Source organism: Hordeum vulgare, chromosome 7H, assembly GCF_904849725.1.
Source record: "Hordeum vulgare subsp. vulgare chromosome 7H, MorexV3_pseudomolecules_assembly, whole genome shotgun sequence".
NCBI lineage: Eukaryota > Viridiplantae > Streptophyta > Magnoliopsida > Poales > Poaceae > Hordeum > Hordeum vulgare.
Window position 1 is genome coordinate 128937993 of NC_058524.1, and position 20783 is coordinate 128958775.

Sequence of the window (20783 nt, forward strand, 5' to 3'; positions counted from 1 at the left end):
CGTTTGGATCGGATCTTCCGCGATTTGAATCGCCGCGAGTACGACTCCATCAACCGCGTTCTTTGCAACGCTTCCGCTTAGCGATCTTCAACAGTATGAAGATGTACTCCCTCTCTCTCGTTGCTAGCATCTCCTAGATTGATCTTGGTGACACGTAGGATTTTTTTTGAATTATTACTACGTTACCCGACAATGGCTTGGTGTGATCTCGTGAAACATGTCTCTATCTCCGGTCATGTGATCGGTGCATTCACTATCGAGAATCGTCCGGCCATGTAATATTTGAAGTTTTCCATGAGACTTAGACTCTTCATAGTCTTCTGAAATACAATGTCACACCTCTGATCTTCATCGTAGTAGCCGTGTTCCACATCGTCATCGTCAAGTGGAATATCCTCGTCACAAAAAATCAAAAGATTCGTTGGAATTTTGATTAAAACAACGTTTAAGTTTATGAACGTGAATGGCTTCAATGATGATGTTATTGATGGTAATGCCATCTCCGTTAGCACGCATGAGGTCATGAAGCTCAAACAAGTAATTATCAAAGTTACGATCATTAGGTTTCATTTTGTTGCCACTTCTTCATCCTCCTCCCCTGAGTACATCATTGGTGGGGTTGTCTTTTGCCATCCAAAGAAGAGATCTTCGAGTGATCATTGAGATGTACTTTATTGTGGTTGTCAAGCTTATTCATGTGAAGGAAGTGAATAAATCAATTCTCTCCTCTATTATTAAAGAAATCATGCATCTTATGTATCTTTGCGATTCTTGTACTATTCATGCATCTCGCTCTAAGAATAGGGTTAGCGACAACTTATCTAAATTTACTTGTATTGAAGGGGGAACCATGACATGGATCGGTTCTGGCCCTGATGTTTCTTTACACCTATATGATGATGATTGTAAAGACATTATGACTTCAGCAATACAAGTATGTCGCCCAAAAAAAGTTCATCATTGACGGGCAGTGAGTAGAGGGAAATTGACCAGAGGAAAACAAAAGGCCCAACAAACATGCCTTACTCGTCCCGACCCATCTCAGTTTAAAATCACTAGTTAGCGAGTACATCTTTCAACGATTACTCCCACCTCCCAGATTGCGACAAGTGGCGTACTACATGCATGCCACTTGTCGCAACCTCGGAGTTTTTTCCTTTTTTCGTAGATCCGTATTTTGAAAACGTTTTATCTCCTAAACCGTGTGTTCAAATCTTGAACTGTTTTCACCGTTGGGTTTCTCGCGTTGAGATCTTCAAAACTAGATCTCATGTTGATAGGTTTTGACAAACATTTTTTCATGAAAAAAACCGGACGAAAAAACCGGCGTTTTTCCCTTTCCGAGATGCACGGCCGTGCCTCTCGCGGAAGCAAAAACGTGCCTCTCGTAGAAAAAGAGAGAGTAGAAAACACATTTTCCCCTTTTCGAGAACTATGACCGTGCCTCTCGCGATAGCAAAACCGTGCCTCTCGCGGAAAAGAGAGAGAGAGAGAGCAGAAAACACGTTTTTTCCCATTCCGAGAGGCACGGCCGTGCCTCTCACGATAGCAAAAACCGTGCCTCTCGTGGTAGCAAAAACCATGCCTCTCGTGATAGCAAACTCTCAGAGCATCACTAGTAGTACCCTCAAACCCTCAAATCCTTAAAAATAATTATTTTTTTTACAGTTTACGAGCAAAATAACGCGTAGACTAGAACCCCTTAACCCTTAAACCCTTAAAAAAATTGAGGATCCAACCCTCAAACCCCCTCCCAACCAGTAGAAGTGAGGGTTGGGGAGCGAAAACTACCCCAACCCTCAAACCGTTCCATCTTCGCGTGGGAGGGACTTTCCCCGTCCCCAACCGCCGCCGCCATTCCGGCCGGCCGCCCGCCGCCATTCCGGTTGAGCCGCGAGACCGCCGCCGCCGCTCGACCTCCCCCAGCCGCTACGCCGTGCCCCCCGGCCGCCCGCCGCCCGCCGCACCAGGCCGCCCGCTGCCTCCCGCAGCCAGAGGCAGGCCAGCCCCAGGCCTCCTCAAGCTCTCCTCGCCGCTGCGCCAGAGGCGAGGCGGCCCAGAGTCAGCCGCCCCGCCCCAAGCTCTCCTGTTTTTGCCCATATTTTTGTTATAAGGGTTGGGTTTGAGAGTTTTAATCTTTGTCCCTATTTTTCAACCATTAAAAATGCTAAAAAATATAAATTCTCAACCTTTTAAAACTGGTTTGAGGATTTGATGGTACTAGTCATGCTCTCAGTCGGCTACTCGGTTAGCCCAACAAACAATGCACGCTGATCTAAAAAAAAAAACGCACGCAGGCACGCTGACTGGGACAGACGCATCTCACCGTGCTGGCCCGGCCTCCCGATCTCGCCGACTCGCTGCCTGCCTCGCCGTCGATAGACGCCTAGGAGCCGCCCCTGCCCGCCCCGCCCGCCTGGCGCTCGGCGCCACCGCGTCCCCCTGGCGCCCCTACAAGCCGGCGCCTACCGCCCAGTCCGCTCTCCGCGGACTCAGGCACTCGGCCGGCAGCAAGCCAGCAACCCTGCCCGGCGGCCAGCCGTTAGCCCGATTTCAGGACTTGAGGCAAGTTGTCCACTGCGGCATTTCCCATTCCCTAATTTCTGATTTAGGGTTTGCCCTTTGCTGTCTGCTGCATCAATCAGGTGGAAGAGTCAAGCCTATTGCGTTAACTAAACAACCAGACTTGCTATCCAATACATAACACACGCAGTCCTGTGAACACATATACACATAATTTTTGCTATCCAGTACATGAACACCTGATCAGTGAGATAATGGTGATTTGTCTGATTGTTTGCCACACTAACAATTTACTCTTAACAAATTAACAATGCCACATAGTCTTCCTTGAACTTCTCAAGTTATGTATTATGTAGGCTTCTCATGCAAAATTGAGAATTTTACCTTGTCTGTAAGACCATATTGATCTATTTCTATGTGCTATTGGTAAATTGTTTATAATGTTGGCATGTCGTATTTGTTGTCAAATTTTTTTAGGTGCACCACCCTGTTTTTAAATCCTAGATCTGCCACCTTAGGTGAGCACCGTGCCACCGACAGGTATGTCCACATTGATGTCGTTTTTCTTCTGTCCATTTTTTTTATGGGTTAGATTACGCGATGTGTATGCTGTTGCTGTGATCTTGTGATAGGGAACAAGAGATTAGAAAATGAGACTGATTGATGGATTTTCTTGTCAACTTGCATTGGCCAATGGATTTATCCAAGAATGGCTTAATGGCTTGATGCTCGCTGCCTTGATTTGCTGTTGGTGAAAATAACAAGAGGATTCCTATTGTGTTTTTTGGAGGCATAAATGTATAGCTCTGTTTAGGTGCTGCTATTCGTAGCTTGCTGTGTACCGTCTTCACAGATGATGTACCATGTCCCATTTGCCCTCGCCCGTTTGAGAAGATAGTCAAGACTTAAGAATAAGAGCTATCTCTAGAGCAGTGTAAGAGCCTCTTCTATTCAAATGGTCCTCATAAAAGATTTTGGGGGTTCAAATCTTTGTGATTTCTCCATATGTAATGTTTGATTCTTAGTATTGAATTTTATGATCTTTTCTTCTCCTAGAAAATCCTTTGTACTAAATTTTATGGAAAAATAAAATCCACTAATTGAAATGTCTAAATCCATATGTAATGTTTTAGGAACCAGACGGGTTGGAAAACCACCAGTGAGTCAGCGATCCACCCTGCCAGTGTTCCGCTCTCACAGCGCCTTCCTCCCGCGCGGCCCATGGCGACGCCGCTCGTCGCCATCGTCCGGCTCGCAGCCGCCTCCCGTGTTTTGGTCCTTACTCTCTCTCTGCTCGCTCGCCTTCTCTTCCACCCCTACGACACCTCCGCTTCCCTTCACCCGCCTTGTCTCTCCTCCCCCTTCTTCCCCCTTTCCGCCTCCTGTTCTAATTCCACCACCGCCGCCATCTCGTCCCTAGCCGTATGGGACGGTGTCCACTTCGCCCGCGCTGCCGAGTGCGGCTACGAGTACGAGCAGTCATTCGCCTTCTTCCCCCTCCTTCCCGCATCAATCGCTCTCCTCTCCCGGTCCCGTAAGTCATCTCGCCACTACCTCAACTTCTCACCTTCTCATCATTGAAGTGTCTTCTTGACCTGGTATGGTGTTGGGTTATGGCCCTTTTCCTTCTGCAGTGTTAGCGCCGCTGGTGCCGATGCTGGGGTACAGGGCCGTGCTCGTGATCTCTGGGCATGTTCTGAACAATGTGGCATTTGTTGCTGCCGCGGCCTATTTCTACAGGTGACTGACGCTCTTCAGCAACACACATTGGTGTATTTATTTCGGTGTAATTACGATTTCTGTGTTTAAGTATTTTTAGCGTTTAAGTGCTGTTTTAGGTTTTTGGATCAGGTTAACAGGTATTCATTCTATCGGAGTCACGCTTGTGCGCATAATGATCTACTAATATTAGTGTGTTTAATCGTTTGGATGCTTGATGTTTCAGACAGTCTTGGTATCCATCATAGTTTAATAATAGAGTTTGAGTAATTGCGATAAAATTCTGCATTTAACTTTTAGTTGTAGTACATTCATTTCGAGTGCAGGACTACCCATTTCTCATTTATAAATATTGCTGTTTGCACAACCACCAACGATTTTTCTCATCTCTAATGAAATGTAGAGTCGCTTTGCCTAGCATCAGTACAACTATTTATTCTAATGTGAAAAAGTGACCCTTTATTCTACTTCCTACAGATTATCTGTGCTGATCTTGAAGGACTCAGGAGCGGCCTACCGTGCATCTGTTCTTTTTTGCTTCAATCCTGCTTCTGTGTTCTACTCATCCCTGTAAACTTCTTTGCCTTTACGCCACAGCGAATCATGTACTAGCTATGACTTAACAGCAGCATGTGTTTGTTTTTCCTTTTTGTTTTGGCAGATATTCAGAAAGTCTTTATGCCCTTTTTTCGCTCGGAGGACTGTTCTACCTGTTTTCCTGTTCTCGTACCATTGCAATGATAATGCTCGCTCTCTCTGGTTCAGCTAGGTCAAATGGAGCACTTAATGCTGGCTATATCTGTTTTGAGGCTTTGCTACAAGCATATGATGCTTCTATCCAGAAGAAAAGGCCCATGGTACACTTTCTTTTAGTATTTGTGAATTTATATGTTGTTGTGCATGGGGCTTACTATAGTAGCTAACATGAAGAGGCACCCAAACTCGTATGCATCCCATGCAATTTTTCACAAGGAAGTTTGATTTTTTTTCTCAAAAAGTTCAAATGTAGCGATGATGTGAAATTTTGTGTGCATGCGAAATAATCCGATGCACGCTATAGAGTAGGATAAGTACTCATACTACATATGATCAAAATTGTCCACCAAATTTTAAATGTACACATACTTTCACATGTTTAACCAATATGATATTTTTGTGGAGCATCTTCTACATGACCTTGTATGTTACTTCAACCTATGCTGATGTTTTGTTGGACTACATGAGTTGCAGTTCAGGGAATTATATATGTACTCCCTCCATCTCGGTGCATTAGGCATTTTAGGAGGTGCACTGCAACCTAGGCACGCATAGATTGGGTAGAAGAAGAAAATTAAATTACAGAGGAAGCCAATCACACCATTCCTTTCTCAACTGAAAACGTGCTATTAATTAGAAGACCTCTTAAAATCCAAAAAGTGTGCCGCATAAATTGCATGCATTGGTCCTTCAATTAATAGATGTGGTCTAATTAATATGCATGCATCTAGTACTACTCTAATGTGCCTTAGTGTTTTGGGATTATTTGATTTTCGTAAGATGCCTAATGCACCGAGACGGAGGAAGTACCTAACAGCATTACCTTTTCCTTTGGCCCAAGTGGGCAGTGCAGGCCCTTGTCACTGGTTTTTTGCGCTCCACTTTTATATTCCTACCATTCTTTGCCTTTCAAGCATATGGATATTTAAACATATGCCTACACAGAGACACGGATGAGTTGAGGCCATGGTGCAAAGCAAAACTGCCCCTTTTGTATAGTTTTATTCAGAGTCACTACTGGTAATTGTTTCATCTCATCTTTAGCAGCACCAGCTCAACAATTTATAAAGTCTGACCATTGTTTTTACCTTCAATTCTGTTTTTGACTACCTTGGGATAGTGTTCTAAACTTGTTTTTGTCACAACTCGTATATCAATATGATTGTATGCTTAACAAGAGTTCTCGTGAGTTGTAAGGAGTGACCATTTCTCTTATACAGCCATGATAATTCCATATTCATCTTTTGTGGAGAGTGATTTGTCTGTTCTTTCGTCCTTCTGTTCTATTGCACCAATAGTGTATGTTGTCGAATCACTAGGATGCCATGCTTGGTAATATGGGATCGCCATGCATGGGCTGTGTGCCCCATGTATAGAAAATAGGCAAACTCCATTCTCATTTACGCCCACCAGAATTTGAAGTACTTGTGTTGTTCTGATTGGTTAAAGAATTTCCATGTATATGCATTTCTCCTTACAATTTTACAGACTCTTCTACTAAGCTCGCTCTTTGACTACCATCTTCATGAGCTCTATGTTATTTTATGTCTTTCTTTTTCAGGGGAGTTGGTTTCTTGAGATACTTTCAAGTCAAGCAGCTGCCCAACTTTCTTTTGGCTTCACCAGTACTATCTCTTGCAGTTTATTCTATAGTTCACTACACAAAATTGATTCACCAACTCTTCCGATCAACTAGCATACGTGAGCAGATAATTGCCACTGTTGAGGGGAGGTTAGTTCAAGCATATGGAAGCTCAGATGTTGCCACGGTGTTGAAGAGTGAATTTTCTACCAGGCTAAATAACAAAAAGCAAGGTACTATTACATTTTCAACTGTCATTTTGTCTCTATTTTGAAAGATCATTGGAAAGTGATATTTTTCAACTTAACGAGTTGAGAAAATTTGAAGTGTCCTGAAAAACAAAGAGCTGACCTCAACCTATTGTTATCAGTATTGGCTACTGCAGAACTGAAGTTTGAACCTAACTCTGCAATGCTTGAACAGGGAACACTGAGGTTAAAAATAGAAAATCTGTTGCGACCAAGGCTACTTCAGCATCTTTAGATGGCAATGTATCAACAGGACGAATTGTGGGAGATAATGAGGATGAGTGCCCCTTGCTAGTTCTTCCTTTCATTTTACATCTGACATTCATGACATTTACCGCCTTCTTCGTGATGCACGTCCAGGTCAGTATAATTCCTGATGAAATTTATTTATAGTTCATTACTCAAGTCTCATAGGTTGTTTCTTCGGTCCAGGTGTCAACGCGGTTTCTGTCTGCCAGTCCTCCGATCTACTGGGCTGCTTCGCGCATTTTGGCTCCTGCAAGGGGCGGCTCGTACAAGAGATGGGGATACTTCATCATCGTTTACTTCATTGCTTATATTCTTCTGGGCAGTTTGCTCTTCCCCAACTTCTACCCATTCACATGAGAACAGCTGCTGTCGCACACACACGAATTGTATGAGCTAGCTTAGCCTGGAGGTTCTCCTTGGCCGAATGTTCCTGTACAGTTGGTGTATCTCTTTCCTTTTGTTCCCTATAAAAACCACGGCCATAGAATTGAGGAGTGTATTCAAAAAGGTTTTTCTTTCCGGGAGATTTGAATCATATGCTCCATTTCTTAGGTTGCACTAGGTCACATGCCATGTTATTTTGACACCTTGATAATAATAATATATGCATAAAGGAAATCCTAGGCATAGTTATTTTGGTGGCTTTTCTGGGCTTTTAGAAACCCAACCAAAAATATATTTTTAAAAGCCTATTAGTCAAGTCTTAACTAGGAGACTTCCAAAATAATAATTTGGTTGACCTTATTCCAGCTCATTCTACAAGCCAGCAAAAGAACTGGTCCCTATAATGATTCAGAAAGACAAAAGAAATATACCGTTCTTCCCTGATTGCCCGGGAGTGCATATCAAATCACTACTGATTGCCCGGGAGTGCATATCAAATCACTGTGTGCATTTTAAAACCGATCTGAAAAACCATAGCGAATATAAATTGAACCGAACCAATTTTATGGTTTTTATGGTTTATGGTTCCGATATACTATGAACTTTTCATACTGTTTTGAATTTTGGTTTTTATGGTATATATAAAAAAACCGAATGGATAACAGAATAAACCGAAATAAAAAACATATTTATATATCTTGGGGCAAATAACCATACAAGTAGTTATTTTTTGGACAAAAGCTAGATTTCCTGTTAAGCGCATCTATGTTTCTTGTAACATAGTCATATTTCTCGTGAAAAGAATTCCAAGCACGTCCATGACCATTGAATACATGCATGCATATACACTTGCATATAGTTATATACTCTTTGTATAAAAGAATATGTGAACTGAGTCACAAATTTGTAAATTGTTATGTGTCACTTTCCAATTCGTGTAAACTTTGATTTTTATGGTATATACCAATTCATGCCAAAATAATTTGGTATATATCGAAACCGAACCGTATCTAAAATTCATACCGTATTTACCGAAGTATTAATACTGTTCAAACTGAAAAACATATAAATCGAGCCATGTAAACCGAATAAACCGAACGCACAAAGTGAATACCAAAGACTGGAGACATTTTCTTTGGATTCCTTGTGTGTTTGGGCCCACACCCTCAGCCCATTGAAATCGAAATTAGATTAGTGCTGCAACAACTGTGTCGATTCTTGTCTCAAAAAAAAAAAGCTGTGTCGATTCAATACGGATAGAACTTATGAGGTTAGTGATGCGAAATGTGTTACTACTTGGTTGTTGGTGGCGCGTATCCTCAATGCAATTATATAAATGGAAAATGGCAAGGATTCGCCCTTTACCATTGAAACCAGCAATGAAAAAACACTAACATAAACTATTGACCGGAGCCGAGGCATTGTTAATTATGAAGATCACAAATCATAAGAAAAATGTGAAGGGAAGACTAGCGAGGGAGACTGACCACAAAAGTATCTTAACTGTTTAAAGCTTTCTTAAGTCTAAATCAATTCAGGAAACAAAAGAAAAGAAAAGAAAGAAAAGAAAAAAAAGAAAAAAATTGAACGACCACGCTGGGACTCGAACCCAGAATCTCCCGCTCCGGAGGCGAGCGCCTTATCCATTAGGCCACGCGGTCATGTTGTGAGATGTCTCATAATATAGTTTATATATTAGTTTACACAAACCACACGAGTTGGGCTTTCCCTAAGAAAGAGCCCAAGGCCCACCATGCTACTAGGCGCACATCGCCGCCGCCCAGCGACGCCTCCGCCTCCGCCTCTCTTCTCCTCAGTCCTCACCCATTCGCCGCCGGCCACCGAACCTCCCCCAGCGCAGTCCACCTCCTTCCTTGCCACGCACACCCCCACCTCCCCGATAAACTCTCCAACCACTTCTCGAGTAGTCCAGCCCCGCCCCCATCCGATTCCCACTTCCCGGCGGCAGCATGTCGAGACCCCTGGCGCGGCGCGCGGTTCCCCCATTCCTGAGGCTGCGCTCCACGGCCTGCGACGACGGCCACTGGATCGGCCGGCTGGACCACAGGGACTGGCTCGCCCCGAACGAGGTGCTCAAGATCTTCGCGAGCATCAGGGACGCCGCTCTGATAACCAGCGTCTTCAGGAAGGCCTGCGCCCGGAGGGACTACAAGCCCAGCGAGGCCCTCTACGGCCTGATGATCGACCGGCTCGCCGGCGCCCGGCGGTTCGGCGACGTGGAGGAGCTGCTGGCCAGGGCGAGGGCCGAGCGGTTCAGGTTCTCGGACGACTTCTTCTACAGGCTCATCAAGATGTACGGCAATGTGGCCAACCACCCCGAGAAGGCCATGGAGACGCTCTACGCGATGTCCGAGTACGGCTGCTGGCCGTCCACCAAGACCTTCAACTATGTGCTCCACATGCTCGTGTGCAGGCGGCAGTACGAGGTTGTCCACGAGGTGTACTCCAGCGCGCCCAGGCTGGGCGTGGAACTGGACACCTGCTGCTTCAACATCCTTATCAAGGGGCTGTGCCAATTTGGGAGATTCAACGAGGCCCTTTCGCTGCTGGATGAGATGCCGAAGCAGGACTGCCGGCCTAATGCGATGACCTATTCGACCCTGATGCATTTCCTCTGCCGGAACTGCCGGGTGGATGAGGCGTTCGAGCTGTTTGAGAGAATGCGCAAGGAGGAAATCGATGCGGATACGGTTGTTTACAATATATTGGTATCTGGTCTCTGCAGAGAGGGAAGGGTGACCTCTGCATATGATCTGTTCAAGTCGATGTCGTCTCAGGGCTGCCATCCTAATTCAGGGACTTATCAGGTACTTCTTGATGGCCTTGTGGCCTCAAAGAACTTTGTGGAGGCGAAGGACCTGGTTGGTATGATGAGTGCTGAAAGTCTGAGACCTAGTTTCTCATCTTACAAGCTGCTAATTGATGGCTTCTGTAGTGTTAACTGCTTAGATGATGCACATCATGTCTTGAAGCAAATGGTGGACCAAGGTTTTGTTCCTCGGATGAGTACTTGGACAAAACTTCTTACATCCTTATGCTGAAATGTATGTTCATGCCCGTGGACCTGACAATACACTTGAGCAATGAGATTATTTTGTTACTGGAACTAGTGAACCAACCTGCTTTCTGCGTGGATTTGCATATTGAAGCCAGATCTTTTTCCGTATGGGGATTTAGCAATATCGGGTCTCAGAACGACCAAGTTCTGTTTACTGATGACCCATATACTGATGTACTTGAGAACTGAGCGCTAGCTCGGTTGGCTTGAAGCTCATGGGTGTGAGCTCGCCCACCCATGTCCAACCCGCAGGGAAGTCTCATTTTCTACCTAACTAACGGACAGTTAAAGGAGGGGCTCTTCCCCCTTTAGCCAACATTTATATACTTGTATACCTTGGTAGCCTGTTGGTTTTGTCTCTGATTTCAACATAGTGCAGGCTCCGCATTCCTCCAGTTTAAATGTGAAAATATTGGTAAGCTCATGACATTATGTTCTTTCGTTACAACTCAATATGACAATTTTTTGTATGTCTGACATTTGAAATGTGTGACATTTTTCGTTTCTCTGGACCGTACTGCTATTGAATTCCAGGCAAACAGTATGAAAGATGCATGCCATGAGGTAGCTGTTCACCTTTTATATACGAGTACCCTTTAAGCGCAGAACATCATGTTGTTTGTGATGCAGTTCTTACATTGTTCTCACCTTCTCGGTGAGACAGAATGTCCCTTAATAGCTCCTTTTCTCTTTCCTTGACTGTTTAATTGTTTAACTTGTCCTAATACTAATATAATTCTGTTCCTAGGTTCATAACCATCTTCCCAACTTTTATCTTTTGGGGCTTATAAGCTGATCATCTCTTGGAGTAAACATTAATCTCTTTACTCAAGTTGCCGTAGATCTGGTTTCAAGATAAGAATTGAGTCCATATAGAGATGGAATCTGCAAGGCCATGGCTTTGAGCTCACCGGCAACAACTAGGCCAAGGGCCACTACACCGAGGGCGCTCAGCTCATCGACTCTGTTCTTGACGTCGCCCGCAAGGATGCCGAGAAGTGCGACTATCTCCAAGGTAATAATCATACCATCTCGTCTCCCTCTCTCTTCGTGTGGATTTCTGTTAGGGATCATTCGTTTCATGTTAGATAATCAGTTTTTCTATGGCCGGCGGTGACAACAGATATATAGGATGCTTATATATCTGATAGAATGAAGATTATTCTTTCAGATCTCAGCTTCAACATACTTGTGTGCTTGTTCTTCATAGGCAGCATAAAATTCCATTGTCGCTGAGATTTCTAAGTACTCCCTCCATTCCTAAATATAAGTCTTTCTAGATATTCCACTAATAGACTACATACGGATGCATATAGACATACTTTAGAGTGTAGATTCACTCATTTTGCTCCGTATGTAGACTTCTAGTAAAATCTCTTCAAAGACTTATTCATGTATTGCTTGAGCTAACTTATTCATGTGTATATTTTTATCTGTAAAGTAGTTCGCGATGAGAACATCCACAATGAGCTTGGAAGAGGAGTGGCGACAACTAATGGCACCTCTGGCGACTAGCGGCGTTCCGTTTTTCCTCACATTCCAAAATGTACAAAATGTACCGGTGGATGAACTATAAGTATGTATTTAAATATATGGATGAATGTATAAATATTTGGATGCATGGATTGTATGTATTTGAATATATGGATGGATGTATAAATATTTGGATGCATGGATGAATTGCATATTTGATTTTTAATCCATAAATAGTGGTGGCGTTGGTGAGTATACTCGTGTCACTACTACTAGTGGATAGTACAGACGTGGGTGAAGGTCCACGCCATTGATATTTCACATAGTAATGGTGCCATGCCACCAGTAACAAAAATATCGATAACATGGGACACGACACGCCATCAGCATTTGGTGAACAATGATGCCATACTAGTGACGTCAACCTTTCACGCTAGGGATGTGGTTTCTAAAGCGCCGACACTAGCGTTTTCTGCACTAGTGGTGGAGCTCGGGTGTAGCGTTGTAGGAGATGGAGTCGTCGAGTTTCGACAAGGGTGTGGCGGGACGACCGCGGTGGTGGAGCGGCATCAGAGGCAAGAGAGAAAACAGATGCGTAGAAAGATAGATGATGTAGGCGCGGGGTCAGCGAGGGGGTTTGGGTTGGCTGGGGGTGTCAGAGTACTAGTCCATAGGGATTGCCTTGAGTTACCAAAACCACATATGAAGAAATATGCTCTAATAACATGAATGTATCCTAAAGGGGGTGGGGTGGGGTGGGTGAATAGGAGGTTTACAATAATTACGGTTTAGGCTTGAACTAATGCGTAATAAAACTAATGTTTAATTAGTCAAGCATGAAACCTAAAATAACTAGGCTCACCTATGTGCACCAACAACTTATGCTAAGCAAGATAAACTACTAAGTGATAACAAGATATATAACATGAAACAATATGGCTATCACAAAGTAAAATGCATAAGTAAAGGACTCGGGCAAGAGATAATCGAGGCACGCAGAAACAACGATGTATCCTGAAGTTCACGCCCTTGTGGATGCTAATCTCTGTTTGGAGCGATGTGGAGGCACAATGCTCCCCAAGAAGCCATTAGGGCCACCGTAATCTCCTCACGCCCTCGCACAATGCAAGATGCTATGAGTCCACTAAGGGACCCTTGAGGGTGGTCACCGAACCCGTAAAATCAAGGTTGAGGTAATCTTCAAAAATTAATTGAAGGCTCCCAACAACACCACGAAGCTTCACCACAATGGATGGTGGCTCCAAGGTGACCTCAAATGCTTGGGGTAATCTCCACAACCTAATTGGAGACCCCTACGCTTGCCAGGAGCTTTACACCATAATGATTGAGCTCCAAGGCACCAGCAAGGTGCCACCTAATTGGAGACCCCGAAGTTTTCATCGTGTTTCATGAGACGGAGCCGCCGCCACTTCCTGTTCGTCCTCCGGAGGGCTAATCCGGAGTCCGTTTGGGGCTTCGGAGAGGGGGATTCATTGTCGTCGTCATCACCAACCCTTCTTCATCAACACCGCCATGATGCCCACCATCGGGAATGAGTAATTCCTTTGTAGGCTTGCTCGACGGTGGTGGTATTGGATGAGATAGATCATGTAATTGAGTTAAGTTTGATAGGGTTTGATCCCTAGTATCCACTATGTTCTAAGATTGATGTTACTATGACTTTGCTATGCTTAATGCTTGTCACTAGGGCCCGAGTGCCATGATTTAAGATCTGAACCTATTAAGTTTTCATGAATATAATAGTGATTTAGATCCTATCTTGCAAGTTGTAGTTCCTATTACGTGTCTTGATCTGCATACCCTAAGGTGACAATAATTGAGATTCTTTCAAGTGATTATCGTACTTTGAGGAGTTCATGTATTCACCATGTGTTAACGATTTGTTCCGGTTCTCTATTAAAAGGATGCCTTAATATCCCTTAGTTTCCAATAGGACACCACTGCCATTGGAGGATAGGACAAAAGATGTCATGCAAGCTCTTATCGCAAGCACGTATGACTATATACGGAATACATGCCTACATTATATTGATGAATTGGAGCTAGTTCTGTGTCACCCTAGTGTGTAACTATTACATGATCAATGTCATCTAAATCATTATCTATCACCGATCCACGTGCTTACGCTTTACGTATACCGAATCTTGCTAAGTTACTAGTATTGCTGCTGTTGTCACATCTGCTACTCAATTGTTGTTGTTACTACTGTTACAAAATTGCCGATATCATTGTTAGTGTTACTACTATAATTTTTATGCTACTAAATCCTTGCTGCAGAGAGATATCCGAGGTGCAGTTGAATTGACAACTCAACTGTTATGATCAATAAATATTCTTTAGCTCCCCTTGTGTCAAATCAATAAATTAGGGTGAAATAATACCCGTAAAGACTCTCACGTTCCCATTATACTTGTGGGTTATCAACCACCACCGGCATCACCGCTCTACTCTGTTTCCCTCTCTCTCTCAAAGCCGACGGGTGGACCCCACCTGTCAACCTCTTCCCCTCTTGCCCGAAGCGGTATGAGTGGAGGCGCATTTTGAGAATACGTCTTTGTTTAATATATTTTAACCGGAACTTTAACCAGCCATATCTTTTAAACCACAAGTCCAAATGAGCTGAAACATTTTGCATTAGTTTTGTCTTGAGCGAAAGTTTCTGTTTGCAAAGTTTGGCAATTTTCCTTGCTGATTAGAACTTATGGTGCAATAAAATGCTTTATGCGACATTTTCTTTTTTTGCATTTAAATTATTTTTCAAAATAAACTAATTGCCTTGGAGAGGACCAAGAGTATTGTGACACTCCTTTAAACCAAGGAAATCCACAACATTCATTTGCAAAGATAGCATTGTAATTGCAATGGTTTATTTGAATTAAATTCATTTCTTATGCATAATTATTTAAATGGTTCATTCTATTATACGTGATGTATTACGATCATTTCATGTCATATTTCTATGCTAGTACATGTCATGATTTAGACTGATGCATTAGTTACTTACATTCATATTGTCATGATTAAGAAGGATGCATTATTATCATGACCTCATGCACCACACTACATACTATGACTCAAATCATTTTATTTTTAAGTTAAACCTGACGATAACTCAACTTGAACAAGTTGTTGATTGAGTCATGGTGCCACCGAATCAAGCTCACGAGTGTAACCACACGTGCCTGGACGGGAGGCCCTAATGCAGTCTATTGTCATGCCTCTCGTCGGTGCCACCAACTAGCGAAGGTTATGAGCTTGCGCTACCCTGGCCCAGTGGGCTAGCATAACCTTGTGTGCCCGTGGTTGTACAACACAGATGTCCCCATTTGGGATGAGTTTGTTTTGCCACGACAGTGGCAACCACGAAGGTGGCGGTTATCACGAGTTGGCACTGGGGCCACCCATGGCATATGTAACGTCCAAGATGGAGTACTATCCTCATCCTGGCTCGAGAGCCTTGATAGGGATAGAAGCACATCTTGTCGTTTCTCAAGAATGGATATTGTTACAAGTATATGTAAAGAGGAGATGAGTATAGGAAATTGGCTTACACTCGCCACAAGCTTAATCATGATCATCTCAATACAATCATCATTATCGATCATCATACATAAAATTAGGATCTGACTACGAACAAAATCAAATGATATAAGTGACATCCATCCTTGCTAATCCCAGGCTGTCGGCTTGGAACCCATCCTATAATCGATGAAGAAGAGGAAGGAGAACTCCAAATAAAACAAACATTGCTCTCGTGTCAAAGTACCACACTACATGTACCTGCAACTATTGTTGTAGCAATTTGTGAGCCACGGTGACTCAGCAATCTCGTTTCCAAGGGTATCAAGACTAGCAAAGCTTAATGGGTGAGGTAAGGTTAAGTGGTGAGGCTGCAACAATACTGGTAAGTTAGCCAGATAAAATGCTTAGTGCTTGCTACAACCTCACCACTTAACCATTCCTCACCCATTAGGCTTTGTTAGTCTTGATACCCTTGGTAATGGGATTGTTGAGTCCGTGTGGCTCACAGATTACAACAACAACATGTACATGTATGGGTAATGTGATGCTTTGACGTGAGAGCGATGCTTGTTCTATTGGGAGTTTTTCTTCTTGTTCGACGGTCATAGGATGGATTCTAGGTCGGCAGCCTAGGATAATAGGGTGGACGTCGTCTCCTTTTCGTTTTTTTTCATACGTAGCCGGATCCTGCTCTTCTGTATAATGATTGTTATGTATTGATGTATTGAGATATTCATGTTGTAGCTTGTGGCGAGTGTAAGACTATATCTTGCATTCTCTTCTCTTTAGTACATGTATTTGTGACAATATCCACCTTGTTAAAGCGTCTCCGATATGCGCTTCTATCCTTGTTGAGACTTTCAAGTTTCCGCGAGGATAGGCCTGCATATTGGGCATTACACAGTGGTGTGCATGTGCTGCCATGCTCTATTCCGATTGTGGCGCTGCTTCATTAGGAGTGATGCGTTGAGCACACGCGACCTCGTAGATCACCCGCTGCTCCGCAACGAAGTTCGGATTCATCATGACCATGTTGGCCACGACCTCCTTGCTTGCACGCTCGCCATAGATTTGGCCCTCCGTCAATCGGTGTTGCTTGTTGAGGAAGAGGTTTTTTCGTTGCTCCTCCTGCGCCTATCGGAATGCTGACATAGGAGCCATCCCAGGCTCCTCCTCCTGTGCCATGGCGACGTGGAAGTGTGTGTGCGCGCACTCCATGCTCAAGCCATCATGTACTTCACGAGGTCCAGCGCCGTGTCGTCTTCGGAGCCCGTCTCGTGGGATCATCATCGGAGACCTCGAGTGAGCTAGTCGAGACATGTCATGCTTGATCCGCCAGGCGCGACGAGTCTTCGAGGCCATAGCAAGAGCGGCCATCTCAGGCTTATGCTCTGATGACATGCTATTCCACAAAGCGCTAGAACTTGCGGTTATGGTGGATGCGGTGCAAGGAAGGAGTATATGGAGCGGAGCGAATGTGTTGTGTTGTGTGTGTCCACTTTTAAATAGCGAATTCTGGTGAGGCCAAGCGTCCAGGTGCGTCAATGCACAACGCCGGATTTGGTTCCTCGGTTAGCGAGCCTGCTTAATGGTATATATTCGCCCTGTCCCGTCCAATATACTTCACTCTAACATTAAACATGTGTGGACACTGGAATGCATCACAGACGACGCTCTTGGTCGACATGCCGCATCATTGTCGTCGTCAGTGAAAGGTCGCGTTTGCTCTGGGCTGACGTCAATGCAAAGAGTCCGCTCTACATCGACATGAACGTGGACAACAGGAGATGGACGGGAACGTGCACGGTCATGGGCGGAGGGTTTTGGATGGACCAGGTTAGTTAGGAGCGGAGGTGACAGCGGTCCAAATGCCCGTAAAACCATACCCCGCACCATGTTTATGGTTTGCGGGAAAAACGTGTTGAGACCTATCGTTGGATGGCAAAACACGGCTCGACCGTGCGGTCGGAGGATCCGCTCTGGGTTGGCGTTAGTGTGGAACGAACGCTCTATAATGACATGAATGCGCTTGTGCAGCAAGGTGGGAAAACGTGCGGATACGAGTGAAAGGTTTTGGATAGATCAGGTTAATTAGGAGCGAACGTGACAGCGGCCCAGCCGTCTGTAAAGCCCCATCACTTTGTTTTCTACTCCCTCTGTTCCTAAAGATAAGTCTTTTTAAGGTCTAGTAATGAACTACATATGAATGCGTATAGACGTATTTTAAAATATAAATGCATTTATTCATTCTGTATGTACTTTCTTAATGAAATCTTTAAACAATTGTATTTAAGAACGGAGGAAGTATTTGCAAAAGAAACGCATCTTTACCAACCTACGGATCACACGTGGGATGGCAAAAGTACACACGTTGCCAGGATCAATGTGATGGAGATGCCTAAGGATCGCATCGTGTGGCACACAATCTAACGGGGCGACAAAAAAAAAATGGCCGTGTTGGTTGGTGCTCCCGGCGGGGCTCGAACCCGCGACCTTCGGCTCATAAGACCAACGCTCTAACCAACTGAGCTACGGGAGCTGAGCGTGTCAAAAGTAGTTGTCACCACTACAAAGCCTGGCGTAGATCTCCAGTCTATGATTGAAAGACTGAACGCAACGATTTTGTACGGCAGCTCGGGAATGTCATCCAAGCAAGCCCTTAAAATCACTAGCGAGCTAGTGCTACGTGAATTAATTGATTATCAGATGATTTTACAAATTTGTCCTTACAAATCAAAAAAGGTTTACCATTATATAGAAATTGAAATATTTCCTTTTAAAGCTCGAGGAACTGAGAATTAGCTAATCTAAAATCAGAATTACCTAATCTAAAATTATTAATACATACACTTATGTGTGTTTTGAAAATGAAGAGGATCAATAGTGTCTGAACTGAAATATAGAAGCCAAATATATAATCGAAAGTCTTCACTAGTATACAGAACACTATCAAGCTCATGAAACAAAATTCAAATAGATCACCAATTGATATCCAAACATAAAATTGGAACTAACTTTTGTTTTGATTCCAACCATTATAAATTTTGCACAAGCAAACATCATGGTATTACCGCGTTAGAGTCCATTTCAATAAAGTGGCTGGTTTAGTATTGGACCCCGCTCAATTATAAGCACCCAATATAGGAGACCTTATAAATTACTCTCTCCGTGTGTGAGGACATCGGGATGGGAAGAGGGACCGAGTAAGGGGCACACAAAAATATATTAGGATTGTCGGACATCACGAGGACATCCTTTTATGCAGCCAACAAACATAACCGTCTTTAGAAAAATACTGAAAAGCCCATGGGTCCATCCGAGCGTGGGGTTTATCCCGCCAGGCGGCCGTTTACCCGACGACTGAGGTTGTTGGGCTCGCACCATGCACACCGACCTTGCATACAAGGGTGGGGCCAACGGAACAACCTGATAGGCTGGCCCCAGACGTGAGGCAGTGTTGCAGATGTGATGTAGGACCCGGCTGGCACGAGCGAACCAACCCAACAAGGGTCAAACTGTCCTGACAAGCCGACCCATCACACGCTACGGGTGTGACATAGATTCCAGTTGGCACGAGCGAACCAGCCTGTTGGAGGTCGACCCTCGCGTGAGCTGGCGCACATGGGCGCGACGCACGCCCCGCCTGTCGTAATTGAGCTAGTTCGGCGTAGGGTGAAAACATCGATAGGCGGGTCCGCTTGGATCATCGCGCGTAGGAAAGCGTGAGAAACTTTGCATGCGGGCACGGCTCAAACCACCACATGAGAGTTGCCCCAGGCTTGCCCAAGCGGTCCATCCACCATGGACTACTAGAAGAACTGCCCGGGTGTGTGTTGCCTGAGCTGATCGAACGGCACTGAAAGCCCCAAGGAAGCGCCATCGATGCGCCAATCCAAACGGACAACACATAGACCGTTCTCACCCGCGGAGGCTCCAGGAGGTGGGTACTCTATCATTCTTTATTGGAGTAATTCTCCAATCGTGTCACTATTCCTCCCTGCTTAATGAAAAGGTAGTGTTCCCGTCGGTTGTAAAATAAAATTTGCATTTGGCAAAGAAACCCTCATGACGTCCTAGTAATTAAACATTCAGGCACGTATGAAGTGAAGATGGTCTGATCTGGATGTGGAATCATCTTTTTTTGAGAGACGAGAATTATCTCAACGTTGAACCGCCATCGTCGTACTGTGTGGGTGTAGCCCAAACGACCAAATTGTCCAATATAGCCAACGAGGTGAGAAAAGCTTTATTCAATATTGGTGATCTAAAGGCCCCAGGGCCATACGACTTACATGCGGTTTTTTTATAAAAAAATGTTCATTGATCGACGATGATTTGGTGAAAGAAGTTTTAGATGCAGTAATTAGAGGTATCATTCCAGAAGGCTGGAATACAACAACGATTGTACTTATTCCTAAGGTCAAAAATGCAGAGAAAATTTCTCTGTTTAGGCTCATTACCCTTTATAACGTTGTGTATAAAGTTATCTGTAAGTTGTTGGCTGCTAGATTGAAAGTGTTCTCGGTTTAGGCTCATTACCCAGAGTGCCTTTGTACTCGGGAGAATTATAACTAATAATGTGATTGTGGCATATGAATGCCTCCATACAATGAAGAAAAGGAACCAAGGGAAGAATGGAACGAACGTGGTTAAATTGGACATGCACAGGGCATACGACCAAGTGGACTAGGTATTTCTCAAGGCTATATTATCTAAACTGGGTTTACGGACCATTGGGTATAGTTGATCATGTCATCTGTTTCTTATGTGGAATATAAGGTACGGTTCAATTTGAATGAAACCCTCCCTTTTAAGCCCTCTAGAGGCTTGTGGCAAGGGGGCCCCTTGTCTCCTTACCTTTTCCTTCTTTGTGCGAAAGGGCTATCATCACTAATAAAAAATGAGGATACAAAAGGCAGGTTGCTGGGGGTGCAAGTATGTATAGATTCACCCAAAATTTCTCGTCTCTTATTTTCTAATGACTCGTTGATCATTGAAGAGAATTTTGGATGACTATTATGCAACTTAAGGGTAAATGGCGAGTCTAGCTAAATTATCAATTTTCTTCGGTCCAAATACACAAGTGGAGGTGAAAGCAAGGGTATGCCAAATTTTGGATATTATGACTGAGTCATTATTAGATAAATATCTAGGATTACCATACATGATTGGGGTTAATCTTACGAATTGCTTTCTTCACCTTATTGAGAGAATTTAGAAAATGGTG

General features: G+C 44.0%; 2 protein-coding genes and 2 non-coding genes across 10 annotated transcripts; 2 read left to right on the forward strand and 2 right to left on the reverse strand.

Annotated features, from left to right (window-relative positions):
• Positions 1-2248: 2248 nt before the first annotated feature.
• Positions 2249-7596, forward strand: LOC123407525. 2 transcript variants are annotated; one of them, XM_045100678.1, is made up of 10 exons: positions 2249-2565; positions 3001-3063; positions 3657-4057; positions 4158-4263; positions 4720-4812; positions 4904-5099; positions 5840-6018; positions 6560-6813; positions 7004-7188; positions 7261-7596. In XM_045100678.1, the coding sequence occupies exons 1-10, from the start codon at positions 2264-2266 to the stop codon at positions 7432-7434; spliced, it is 1953 nt and encodes a 650-aa protein (XP_044956613.1). In that variant the 5' UTR covers positions 2249-2263; the 3' UTR covers positions 7435-7596. The 2 variants fall into 2 exon arrangements, with proteins under 2 accessions (XP_044956613.1, XP_044956614.1); XM_045100679.1 differs by having other exon boundaries at positions 5852-6018.
• Positions 7597-9049: 1453 nt separating this feature from the next.
• Positions 9050-9122, reverse strand: TRNAR-CCG. Its single transcript has one exon. It is a non-coding gene; the product is annotated as a tRNA-Arg (tRNA).
• A 94-nt stretch (positions 9123-9216) lies between these two features.
• On the forward strand, positions 9217-12243 carry LOC123407526 (pentatricopeptide repeat-containing protein At3g14580, mitochondrial-like). Of its 6 annotated transcripts, XM_045100686.1 has the most exons (4): positions 9217-10955; positions 11075-11104; positions 11289-11555; positions 11982-12243. In XM_045100686.1, exon 1 carries the CDS (start codon positions 9432-9434, stop codon positions 10521-10523), a length of 1092 nt encoding a protein of 363 aa, XP_044956621.1. In that variant the 5' UTR covers positions 9217-9431; the 3' UTR covers positions 10524-10955; positions 11075-11104; positions 11289-11555; positions 11982-12243. The 6 variants fall into 6 exon arrangements, with proteins under 6 accessions (XP_044956621.1, XP_044956618.1, XP_044956619.1 ...); XM_045100683.1 differs by having other exon boundaries at positions 9217-11195; XM_045100684.1 differs by having other exon boundaries at positions 9217-11104.
• A 5778-nt stretch (positions 12244-18021) lies between these two features.
• TRNAI-UAU lies at positions 18022-18095 on the reverse strand. Its single transcript has one exon. It is a non-coding gene; the product is annotated as a tRNA-Ile (tRNA).
• Positions 18096-20783: the final 2688 nt, after the last annotated feature.